Here is a 13,181-nt window from a genome sequence, read left to right on the forward strand (position 1 = left end):
AGAAATACAGAGCTTCTGGATTTCAGACTTACTGTGACACTGCTTGGAAGGCAGCTGAGCAGTTCTCAAGTGACAGTGATTGTTCAGTGCCTGATGGATAACTCTCTGTGTGTCATAGAAAAAGCCATTCTTTACCAGCTTCTCATGATGATTTGGAGATGGCTTAGGCAAACCAACATGGTGGAGCAAGATACTTCAAATGTGTGTGCAGTCAACTATTTTTTTTTTAAGACTATCTAAAATAGTGAATCCCACCCACCAGTCTAAAAAAAACATGACAACTTCATTTTGAGTTGGAGAGGTGAAAAATAGCACAGTGGTCTTGTGCAAGTCGCGTTTATTACAGCTTATTTGGCACCAGCTACTAGCTGTTCATGCCCGATGGAAGGGCAGCCCTTGTTCCAGCAAGCTCACTGTCACCATTTTCATAGTGTGGATGTTGACTTTTCAGCAGCTTCCTTGTATAAAAGGTTAGTGTGGTGGTGGTGGGTATTTTCCAAAACTGTATGGATTGTTATTTAGTTGGAAATTGTTTATAATTTGTATTTGCGTAGTACACTAATGTACTCTACCTCTCATTTTTTGGCAGTGAGGAATCCCTACACGGGCCACAAGTACCTTTGCGGAGCACTGCAGTCTAGCATTGTTTTGTTAGAATGGGTTGAACCAATGCAAAAATTTATGTTAATCAAGGTAATATTACAGTAAGGTGAAATACTGTCATGTTCAGTTCTGTTTATCTATTTATCTATCTATTTATACTTTTATCTATCTATTTATACTTTTTAAGAATAAGTATTAGCCTTTTCTTGAGTTATTAGACTTTTCTCTTGGTTTCTGTTAAATTACATTGAAAATAGCTATTTAAATGTGTAATATGTATTAACTGACTCAAAATATTTATAGGAATGTTCTTGGTTTTGTGGTGCACTTCAGTTAACAAAGCCCTTCTCTCCATGAACATTGCCTTTTAGTTGCATAGTAAAAAAACTGTGGCTGATAGACTGAGACATGGCAAAATAGAATGATAACATGGGTTAACAGCAGACTTGTTCCTATACCAGAGAGAAGGTAGCTGCTTATTCTACGCTTTGTGACACTGTATGTGCCCAGAAATGCTTGTTATCTCCCTCTCTGACACCACTTGAAGAGACGGAGCCAGGGTGGACTCATAGTTGTAGAGAGGCAGCTGCTATAACTTGATCAACCTGGGAAACAAGACTTAGAGCCTCCATAGTTGGGGAGAGCAATGATGGGTATAGCACTCTTGTCATCTGTGGGCAGCTGCACAGGACACATGAGATGAATGACATCCTATCTTATTTTAACTGAATCAACATGAAGTGTCTCTAAACTTCATAACTCAGGCTTTTTGTATCTATCGATTCCTGTTATCTGAAGAAGTAAACATAGTTTTTTATTTTGTTAACAAACAAAGTAAAAAAACAAGTTACAAAATGTGTGGCATGAAATTTACTATACAGTTTAAATAGCTAAAAGCAACTTAGACTAAACTTGTTTCCCTTCTAATATCTATTTTTGTTTCTTAATCTAGCACATAGATTTTCCTGTACCTTGTCCGCTGAGATTGTTTGAAATGCTGGTAGTCCCTGAGCAGGAATTCCCTTTAGTTTGTGTCGGTGTCAGTAGAGGAAGAGACTTCAACCAGGTGGTGAAGTTTGAGACTGTCAACCCAAATTCTACCTCTTCATGGTTTACAGAAACAGGTTTGTTGTAATTGCATTCAGAAATGCTCCTTTCTCTTGTATTGTAGCAGAAGCACTAGAAAGGTAGTTTTCTCTGAGGAAACTAATGGTTAAATCATTAAGGCTATGTGATCATTGTAAGTTCTCCATTTAAAGGTGTATCTGGTTGTACCTGCTCGTACATGCACTTTTTTTGGATGTTTCTACTTGTTGAACTGATTGAATTTCTTGAGACTTTGAGTATAGCAGAGGATGGACTTGTGGTTTCTTGCATTTCCATAAATCAGGCTGTACTTGGCTATTACACACTGTGCTGTTCTGTGCTCTACCCTGGCACCATGACTTATGTTTATTTAATACATTTTAATAGAATTGCGCTCTGAGTGTAGGTATGTTTTGGCTCTCCTGCAATAAGCCAGTGTGTTTAGAAATGGTGTTGTCAGGCTCCTGCTGAGACAGCATATTTTGTTTCATCTGATGTTTATGGAAAGCGAAAGGGATTAGGGCCACTGGTAGCAGGAAACCAAGTACCTGTCCATCACAGGTCTGGGTGCTATGAGTGAGGAAACCACCATCTGAGCAACAGTAGATATTCTCTTAAGAAGGAAGTGTGCTAAGAATTACTTTTCTGGAGTTGTAATGTTCCACCCTAAACCTAATTACAGTAGTGAGCTGACCCCAGTCATAGCTTGCAGGTTTAGAAGCAGTAAATAACTTTGTTGTTACGAGGCATAGAGCCCTTGTTGATCCATGATGAATTTATACATAGCCTTGTGCTGGCATATACACGTATGAGTCCAGCTGATTGTGTACTGTAGAATTCACTAAGAAGTACTGTTTCCACTGCTGACTTTCTTGCTGCTGAAGAGTAGGTCAGATTTTGATACAGCTTAAAGCATAGTTACAAAAAACTAAAGCGATCAGTGGATGGCCAATTAGTGCACTTAACTACTTCAGAGTTAGTACATTTTATTTTCAAACTCACACATCAGTAGAGTCTATAAAAGTAGCATGCTGAAGAGAAATTTTGACCCATAATGTCATGTTGTCATTCTTCTCTCAGTATTGTCTGCATCCATGTGTAAATACAAGAATAGTAATCCCTTCCTGGTTCCTTTTTTTAATGTGGAAAATTTAACATTGCATTGTGTGTTCCAAAACTACTACTTTAGCTTCCTTGAATCATTTGTGTGTTCTTGTGTTGTGTCTATGTCGTTACATTCTCCTGTTTGTTTGACTCTAATTTAAACCCTCATGTTGTATTGGTTTATTCCTGTCCCCTGCTGGCAGGAGAGCGATACTGCAATAAAAGATTTTTCGTTGTTTAAATGACGAAAGCATGTACCATATGGTCACAAATAACTTCCATCAAATAGTAGTTTTCATTGTTTGACATTTGACCTTTTTTCTAAATGTCTGATAAAGATGTTTTAAAAAAATTAGCTGGCAGAGACTTACTGCAGGGAGTTTCTCCCCTTGCCATCCCTCTGTTAGCTTTAGCCAGTGCAGTGCATGTTTCCACATTGCATAATGTGGTTGCACAGTGTATGTCCTCCAGTACTTCTGTTGCATGCTTTCATCATGGCTATATCCACCTTTAGTTAAGGTCATGCATTATAAATTTGTTAAGATCATAAACGTATACCTTCCAAGACAAACACCAAAAAAGAGATGGAGGGACCATCGCAAGGAGCACATTTCTGCCATCATCCTTGAGGAGTTTTTTGCTTCTCAGTATGACCATGGATTTTATTATTTAGCTGAAAGCTGCTTTTGTGTTTTAGGTAACATGCTCTAATTTCTCATCTCTAACAGATTTAATGAGTTTCTCTTTTCTGTATGAAAGAATGCCTACAGAATTGCTGGCAGTAATGCTGAATTAGTAAGAGCTGCTTTTTGTGTAATTTTAATGTTAACAAATAAATGGACCAAAACTACTCTTCTCTTGAGTTGATGTGTCCACTAATCACTTGTGGGTCAGATCCCCATGTTTGCTGTGATGGAGACTACTGCAGCTGTAACCCAGAAGAGAGGAAGGTAACCCTTTTAAGAGTTTGGAGAACGAAGTCATCTATTTTTGGAAGATCTGGGGATGGAAACTCTGAAAATAACAGCAAGTATGAAGTACTAATATAAAAGTCCCTAGCAAGATTTAGCAATAAAGGCAGAAGAAAAATGGAATGAAACAGCATTCAGATTTAGTGTGAACAGTCTCATATCTGCCTTTTTTTGCAAATAAATTATTGATATTAAATAATATCAACAGAGGATAAAGGGAGAATAATGTACATGTGAGTTTGCTTTTGTGACATGGCTCAGAAAAGGCTGGATTAAGTCCATACTTCAATATTACAGCTTCAGTTTTCCTGTCATAGTCAACGTATTGGATAAGTGGACATGCCTCTAAGAGAAGAGAAATGTCACTGGTAAAATGATTATTTTAAGTAGATAAAAACACACTAGCTCATTAAATTGTCTCAATCTCTAGAACTTCCATTTCAAATTTCATGCTAATTTATATTATGAATTAACACTGTCATTTTTTTATAGACACTACAGAGACAAGTATTGTACATGTAACACAGCTGGAGAGAGATACCATTTTGGTGTGTTTGGATTGTAAGTTTTAGTATCAACTAAATATATATTTATGCATATACATGCATATTGTCTGTCTTCAAATTACGTCACATATTGAACATTGATTCTTGGTTGACATACGCTATTTATTCTCTAGGCTGCATAAAAATAGTGAATCTGCAAGGCAGGTTAAAATCCAGCCGCAGACTTTCATCGGAGCTCACATTTGACTTTCAGATTGAATCAATAGGTAAGTTGGATTTCATTATTAATATTGAATATCTGGATAGACTAGAGAGGTAGGCAGTCACAAACTGTATGAAATTTAACAAAAGCAAGTGCTGGATTCTGCACCTGGGATGAAATAATCCTGGTTATACATATAAATAGGGGGGATGAGAGGCTGGAGAGCAGCTGCGTGGAAAGATTGAATCAATAGGTAAGTTGGATTTCATTATTAATATTGAATATCTGGATAGACTAGAGAGGTAGGCAGTCACAAACTGTATGAAATTTAACAAAAGCAAGTGCTGGATTCTGCACCTGGGATGAAATAATCCTGGTTATACATATAAATAAGGGGGGATGAGAGGCTGGAGAGCAGCTGCGTGGAAAGATCAGGGGGTTTGGGTTGTTGGCAAGCTGAATATAAGTCAGCAGTGTGCCTTGGCAGCCAAAAGGGCCAACCGTGTCCTGGGGTGCATCAAGCACAGCATAGCTAGCCAGTCTAGGGAGATGATTGTCCCACTCTACGCTGCACTGGTGCAGCCGCACCTCAAGTACTGTGTGCAGTTTTGGGTGCCTCAATATAAGGAGGACATCAAACTATGAGAGTGTGTCCAGAAGAGGGCGACCAAGACAGTGAAAGGCCTCAAGGGCAAGACTTTCAGGGAGCAGTTGAGGGTACTTTGTTCATCTTGGAGAAGAGAAAGCTGAGAGGTGACCTCATCGCAGTCTACAACTTCCTCAAAGGAGACAGCAGAGGAGGAGGTGCTGATCTCTCTCTGGTGACCAGTGATAGGACACAAGGAAATGGAATGAAGCTGCATCAGGGGAAGTTCAGATTTTTCATTAGGAAAAGGTTCTTCAGTGAGAGGGTGCTCGGTCACTGGAACAGGCTTCCCGCAGAAGTGGTCACAGCACCAACCTTGTCAGAGTTCAAGGATTATCCAGACAACACTCTTAGTCATATGGTTTAGTTTTAGGTCATCCTGCGAGGAACAGGGAGCTGGACTTGATCGTCATAGGTCCCTTCCAACTCAAGATACTCTATGATTAACTTGTTTACTGTTACAGTACAGAATCAGAGATGCATCTGGTCTCTAATAATAGAGATGTCAAGTCTTTAGGATTTGAAACACTATCTCAAGCATTTCACTTTGTGTGATAAGGCTCAGTGAAAGGTTCAGCATACTATGTAACGTGCTTCTCTAGGAGCAATTGGAATGGAGTAATAACCCTGGAGTCTCCCCTGATTAGGCTAAATGTCTTGGGAATATGACAGAGACCTTCAGCCTCTAAAGGAATACCTTAACACAGCCTACATAAACTCTGTGAATCACTCCTGGCTAACTCATTCTGCATGTGTGTTCACACAGTCCCATTTTTATAAAGCAGCTCAAAGACTAAATTATATGATATGTCACGCTTTACAAAACTTTTTGGTTTTTGTGAAAAGTCTGAATGAATTAGATTTGTGAAAAAGAAAGACAGAATACATTTATTTTGACAGTTCTCCAGTAGTTACATTCCTGGACTGCATCACATGCTTTTGAAAGAGGGATGAGAAGGAATGTGTGCACAGATGGAGGGTAGCACCTGAAGGGGAGGAACAGTGGGAACAAAAATAATGAGGAGTTGGAGGGAAATTTACTTCTGAGGAGAAGCTTTAAAGTTTCAGGCACTTCAAACATAATGTCCCACAGAGAAGAGGACAAAAAAAAACATTGACATGGAAAATATTACTTTTATGGCTCCTGTTGGTTCAGAATGGAGGGAGAAAGGAGTATGTGTACTTGAAGCTGCTTGTTGTGGGACCTCTGCACATGCCGTAGTCCTCTCAAGCTCATGCTTGTCACAAACAAGCTTCTGGTGGCCTGATAGTGTCTCCAAAGGGCTCTGTTTTCTTTCCTGCATACATGCCCAGAGGCAGGATGCTAGTTGCAGGTGGGACAGATTCTTCCTGGGGACCTACACACTTGCCCTGTCTTTGAGGAAGGCCCTAGACACATTTCCTTTCACAGGGTTCAAATGCAGGTGTCTGTGTCATGTTTATGACAAGGGGACTGGCTGGGAAGTAGAGAGCTCTCTAAAGCTTTGTGTTGCTATTGCAGGAGGACTGTAGTAGCCAACAGTTGCTGGGAAAGTGAAAAATGTCACTGCAGTATCCCTGTAACTTTTCTGCTAAAATTAAATATGTATCTTCTGCTAGTGTTAGAATGAGAGGTTTCCCGTTCAAAGGAAAGGACGTGTTTAGGACTAGACAGAAGGACAGTTTTAGAACTTTTTCTGGTTAGGTGGGAGTATTTTTAAACCCTGCTCATTAAATAAATGTATACATGCAGCTACTTTTGAGGCAGTTTCAATGATTCCTATGAGACATTTTGCAGTCTGTGTGGGTGAATGTGATAAAATAAAACATACGCACAAATTTCAAAATTGCAGTCATATGCTTTTGGCCTTAAAAGCATGAGTTGATATTATGCCTCAGAACTGATTCCAGTGTTCTTTGTTACCAGTCTGTTTACAAGACAGCGTATTAGCGTTCTGGAAACATGGCATGCAAGGAAGGAGTTTTAGATCAAATGAGGTGAGTACTGCATTTTGGTTCAAATTCTAGCTTCTAATATAAGCCAAGTAGAGGATAAATGCATAATGCTTGTGGTCTGAAAAAGAGTAAAACATTCAGTAACTTCCCAGGTTAGATCTGAAAGCTGGAGGCTCATTCTAAGTATGTTTCATAAGCTACAAACTAATTAGTGAAGCTGTGCTGGCCCCTGCCAAGTCTAACATACAAAGCAGAAAGCAACAAGAAGCCATGATGCCATAGAAAAGATCCAAGTCTAATTCTTGGTAATGCTGATCTTTCGCCTTAAATTGCTTTGAAGACCAGTGTCACTCCCTTAACCTCTCACACATGGGTACCAACATTTGGGCTTTGCCAGTGCTTGCACGCTCCACTGCTGAGCTTTAGCTTTTTGTCAGTGTCGAATGAGTTGCCCATCTTTTTCTAGTCTGCTCCATGTTCCTTTGGCTTACAAGTACTTTGAAGATTTTAGTGCCCAACTTTCATAAGAAGTATTTTCTATTCTCAGGAGAAAAATGTCAGATTGACCTAAAGATTTTTTTTCTAAAATATTTGTGTAGTCCCTCTCTTCAACCAGTTTGATGTGATTTTTAGACATAGTTAAACTATTATAAGTACCTTCCCAACTCCTCTTTTCCTTGCTGCAAACCTTGTGCATCTATGTTTGTGGAAATGCTGTGCTTTGTAGTATCTTAATAAGTCTTTTGATTTGGTTATTAAAGAATGTTCACAAACTTCACCAGTTGTTTCATCAGTGTCGTAGTGGCTGAGAAATTGAGCTCATTAATACTAATTGTATTTTAAGGTACACATACAATCATGCCATGCTGAGCTTAGATATTCCGTGTTGTTACACAACTGCATTTACTAACACAAAGCCTCAGCTGACCTAATCTGTGCTGACAGTAAGCCTGCTCTTTGTGTAAAGTTGGACCAAAGACTAGAGTCAGACTACTACTAATTTCCAAGTCTGCAAATGGTTCTTGTGGCATTTGTGCATGTTTGATCCCCAGGCATGATTGTCCTTCTCCCAAGAACTCATAATAGTGAACTGCAGCACCCTGCTGTTAGCACAGATGATGAGGGGGAGATGACGCTGCTAGGCACTTCTCCAACTCCAGACTCCTGTTAGCAGCATTCTGCAAGGCTCAGTGGATTACTCCACCCATTGGCACTCAGTAGTTCTGATCCAGTTGTTTAGAGGATGTGCCCCAGAGTGCTGCAGCACAAGTGGATATTTGTTTATGTAAAGCATAAGGAGCATTCTTCTTACTTTTCTATTGGCAAGCCAAAGCTAGCACCTAAATGAAGACTAGAAGGCAGAACTGAGCTGTTGTCAAGAAAGCAAGCTGCCCAGAACTTTTTCTCTGTAGAACATGTCTAGAGTAAGCTCTCAGGCCTTATTAAATTCCTTATCGCTCCTGACTAGCCACAGCTATTAAGAAGAAAAACAACTCATTTTCATTTGTAATATGAAAAGCCTGCTTTACCAGGCTCAGATCTTGACCGTATTCATTACTTTGGGGGAATTTTATACTATGTAGTATGTAGGAAGCAGTTACACAGGACAAAAACCTGACCAACCTAATATTACAACATATTTGTCTTTTGAATACATTATTAGTTCAGATTCCCTAATCTAATATCAGTTGGTCTAACTGAGGATGACTTAAGCTGCTTGCAGAGTTGTTTCCTTCCACAAGTGTGACATTCCACAGTGGTTTGTTTGAGTGGGAAGAATGAAATGGGGAACTGTGTGAATTCTGAGACAAGATGCTTAAAATTTGGACCAAGATTATGTAGACTCAGCTCCACAACAAGCAGGAAGTAATTTACTTAAAGTGGGGAACTTCATCGTTGTTAATTAAAATTCTCTTGCATGTTCTCTGTGCCAAAAGAGAATTCACTAAGCCAGCTAATGCTACTAGGATCTGGGAAGGAGAGAAGAATCTCTTCTTTCCTCAAGAATGTGAAATGTGACTGTGTAGAAAAAGAGCTTTGTAAACAGTGCTGCCAGTTTGTGGTGTGACTTGATATCCTTTGGAGTATGCAGTGGGCTTTGGTTGACTTTATTGATTAACATGATGTTTTCTTTGATGCTTTGGTATTCATGCGATCATAAAGATGTATCGCACAAGTACAATTCACTCACAGTCAACAAACTCTATTGCAATAGTCTGAAATGTCAAAATACTATGTTTTCACAGTGGGCATAAGTATCACAAATTAGATTATGTTTCTCTGTTAAGGTTTTCACAATATGAACTTACTGCATCATTACTATGATTCAGAACTTCCATAAAATGCATTTTGTGTGACTTCCCTGACCCATTTTGGATTTCTACTCTAGAGTGAGACAAATTGCACCTTACGGCTACCTATTTCAGTCATGGCTGTAAAGAAAATTGCCCCTGTAGCTTGCATGCTGTGCAGTGCTGAGCCCTGCTGTTGTGCTTGCAGTTGCTACTAGAGGAGTTTACATAATGTGGCAGGAATTACAGAAAACTTTTAGATCTCATTTAAAAGTGACAGTTGCATTAAATTCTCTAGTGGATTTAAATCAGCAGTAAATTGGTAACATCAGTCAATTATTTTCTCTAGGTTGATTTTTAAAACAGTAAAAACACTAGTGTGCTTAACATGTGAACACTTGTTTTATTGTTGTTGTCTAGATCACACAAGAAATTTCTGATAACACAAGGATATTCAGGCTTCTGGGATCTGACAGGTATGAAGAGAAGTGAACATTGCATGCTAAAATAGAAGAATAATGTGTGTCCTTCCTACCTTGTAAAAGTTCTTTTTGCTTGTCTCTTGTGATTCCTTTTTCAGCCATCTTACTCATTCTTTTGTGTATATGTCTACTTTCCAGCCCTTCAAGTTTACTTCTCTTTCTTCAAAAGGAAAAAAAAAATTCTTCTAAAAGTGTTTGCGGGCTTCCAGACGTACTCAGACATGCCAAATGGCTGCAGTCACAAACTCCAGGAGTGTCTTCCTTTTTGTGCTGTAATTCTTCTGTTTAACTGGTGAAATCTTTACTTTCAGATGCTCTGCTGCAGTAGTTCATCAAGATCTACTTCTTGAGACAAATGCAAAAAATGCTTAAAAATATATATATCTCACTTTCACCCCCAGAAAGGAACTCTTATCAGTTGTCCTCATAACGTGACAGCTCAGGTCTTGTAAGAGCTCTTGATAATTCCCAGCGTAGCTGTTCTTTGGCATCTGCTTTGCAGGACACTAACACCGTGTCTATCTGACCCATCAGATACCAGCTTGCTGAGTCAGTAACTGCTATTTTAGGAGTGTCACCGACTTCCTCAACTTTCTCTGCCCTGCTGTCAAACTTTGTACTTCTGTAACAGCAGAAGTTTTGTCTTGTACAGAGTGCATGCTGACATTACACCAGTAATGTATTCATATGAAGTGCAAAGATGGGCTTTAATTTTTCTGTTGAGAATTGCCTCTGTCTTATGTCACTTGCAGTAAACTCACTCTCTTGTGACATCTTAGAACTAACCAAAAAAGCTTCACATCAACAAAAGGCTTTCCCCATATTCTGCTTCTCCAAGCTTGATGCACAGCCCTGTAATTACCCATAACATCAACAGCAGTGAATGGTGCTGTAGCTTTATCAGCTAGATATTTTTGCTGGCTGGGGTTTGAGGATTCTGCCTTAGGTGTACTACCTGATAGCTTTTTGGTAACTGGTAGTTGTAATACTCATCTCTGACCTGAGGGTTTTATTCGCTGTTCCAGTGAGGTATGCATGCAGCTCATCTTTATTATGTCATTTCTCTTAGTTGTTGAGAGACAGCATAGCTCAATTTAAAGACAAGTCTGACGTCACAATGGAGCATGACATTGCAAATCATTGCCTTGGAAAAATAATATCCTGTTCCCCAAATATGGTTCCATCTATTTCTGGCTTGCACTAATAGTCTCCCAAGTCTGAGACAATGTTTAAAGACTTAGCACTGTGATAAACATTAACTCCCATTTCTTCAGATACCATTTTGTTTGCAGCTCTGTCATATTTTGTGCTTGAGCTGTGAAACCTTTTTCCAGTAACACATGTCATTTCTTAGGCAGTTCATAGAAACTGAGGTTCTGAGAAGCCAAAACCGTGACATCAGTCTGATAAGAACTTGCATGTTGCTTTCTCTTGGTGAGCAGGGAGTGCCTCATGGCATGAGGTGTCATTCCCTTTGTGGAGCACATTGTGCAGAGGGTAGGTTTTTCTGAGCAATAGTTTTGAAGCAAGCAATCTCTCCTTGGGTGAATGCATAATAGATGGATTTGAATTTCCCACAATCTACCTTTACTTCAGGGTGTTTGGGGAGGAGAATTCAATCATGAACATCCTGGCCCATTTAACAGTTTTAGCAGTTCTTGCCTGATTAAAAAATCTCAAATAGTTTGTGAAACAGAATTGTGGCTTCCAATTTCTCTCCTTTGAAGAGAGAAGAACTTCTCTCCCTTGAAGAGAAAGGTCTGATCTAGGACCTCCTTTATGGTATTTGCAGTTGTAGTGTAAGTCCAGCTAACACAGTCTCTTGTCTCCAATGCTGGCTGAAAAAGTGGTTGGCAAGAAATAGGCTGAGAGAGAAGATTCTGCACTTAACAGTCCTTTTCTTGAGGACTCTCTCAGCCTGCAGGTCTTTGGGACTTTCAGAAGTGGAGAAAGTTTCTGTGGATTTAGGTTACATGGGCTCAGGAAAAGACTAGAAATGCTCACACAAGAGTCAGTTTTGGTCATCTATCATGTCCAATGGTGAAGGGGAGACTGATGACTTCTAGAACTGGAACCTTATTAAGGGGTTAGCTTTGCAAAGCTCTAGGGAAGCACACGCCCAGGCGGTAGGGGTAGTGGCCAGGCAGTAGTGATGGATCCTCTTCAGAAGCCCCCACTGAAAGGATGAGAGGCAACCAGCATACATTGCAGCAAGGGAAATTCCAGCTGGATCAAAGAGGGGAAAACATCATGGTGAAGGGTGGCTGAACACTGCTAGGAGCCCAGAGAGGCTGTGGGAGATCCTTGAGACCTTGCCTGGACAAGACCCTGAGCTAGCTATGAGGGTGGCCTTGCTTGAGCAGCTTTTGGACTAGAGGTGTCCAGGAAAAGAGAAATGACCACTGGTCATATGGATCCTGAGAAGGAATGTTTACAGTTATACTTAGGGATGTTTTTAAATGAAGGCTTACTTGATGTTGTGGCTTTTTGTTTCCATTTTAGGGTCGTGGTGCTGGAGAGTAGGCCAACAGATAACCCGACAGCCAACAGCAATTTATACATCCTTGCAGGGCATGAGAACAGTTACTGAGCACAGCACATGGCAGGCAGCTCACCTGACAAGAGAACACTCCTGCTGCAGCAGCATTCATGGCTGGCTGAAATAGCACAGAAGCTGCAGTAACCCCACTTCAGTTACTTTATAATTTATTATGGCATGAGAGGAAGATGAGAATTGTTTGTGGTATGGACACATAAGCATTATGATACCATAGAAGTGCTTAATTTACTGTTATGTAATCTTTGTACATACGCAGTATTTTTCAGTGAAACTTCTTGCTGAAGACCTACACTGACTTTCTGTAGATAGTGTTCCTCCTGTTAAGTACAAGTCTTACCTGTACAGATGTAAAAGTTGCTGAGGATGCAAAAATGAAATCGGGGGTACTATTTTAAGGACTTCTCATGTGTTTATTATAAAGTGGGATGCTAGCAAAAATATAGTACATTTAACACTATTGTATTTTATTATATGTCATTTACTAATACAAGTAAATCTTAACTTTTAGAAATTGTAACCAAGGCTGTAATCAGATTACAATCTTGTTTTAATTTTGATGCAACACACTGGTGTTCATGTTTGCACAATGTATTGATGTGATTTATTTAGTCACAAAGGTAGGCTGTGACTGTGGGTATGACTTGGGCTTCAAAGTTCCCTTTTTTTAAGTTTACTTGGGTAGTTTTCTTCGTGAAACAAACCAGTTAAACACCTGTTTTTTTATATTTAATTAACACTCTCCTTACAATTACTTCTATATGCTTGAAAACAATACTTTCTGGACGAGTGTCAGTC

General features: G+C 39.5%; 1 protein-coding gene across 1 annotated transcript in view; it reads left to right on the forward strand.

The window, feature by feature from the left end:
- The window catches only part of MAP4K3 (mitogen-activated protein kinase kinase kinase kinase 3), a gene marked incomplete at its 5' end in the record, with an annotated part of 38,125 nt that extends 25,225 nt beyond the window's left edge, over positions 1–12,900 (forward strand). The window contains 7 exons of the mRNA XM_010286440.1: positions 590–693; positions 1,556–1,727; positions 4,257–4,325; positions 4,444–4,536; positions 7,025–7,095; positions 9,765–9,820; positions 12,329–12,900. Of these exons, the coding sequence (XP_010284742.1) occupies positions 590–693; positions 1,556–1,727; positions 4,257–4,325; positions 4,444–4,536; positions 7,025–7,095; positions 9,765–9,820; positions 12,329–12,416 (653 nt within the window). The remainder of the gene's footprint in view (positions 1–589; positions 694–1,555; positions 1,728–4,256; positions 4,326–4,443; positions 4,537–7,024; positions 7,096–9,764; positions 9,821–12,328) is intronic.
- Positions 12,901–13,181: the final 281 nt, after the last annotated feature.

Source organism: Phaethon lepturus, unplaced genomic scaffold, assembly GCF_000687285.1.
Source record: "Phaethon lepturus isolate BGI_N335 unplaced genomic scaffold, ASM68728v1 scaffold18954, whole genome shotgun sequence".
In the NCBI taxonomy this organism is placed as follows: Eukaryota; Metazoa; Chordata; class Aves; order Phaethontiformes; family Phaethontidae; genus Phaethon; species Phaethon lepturus.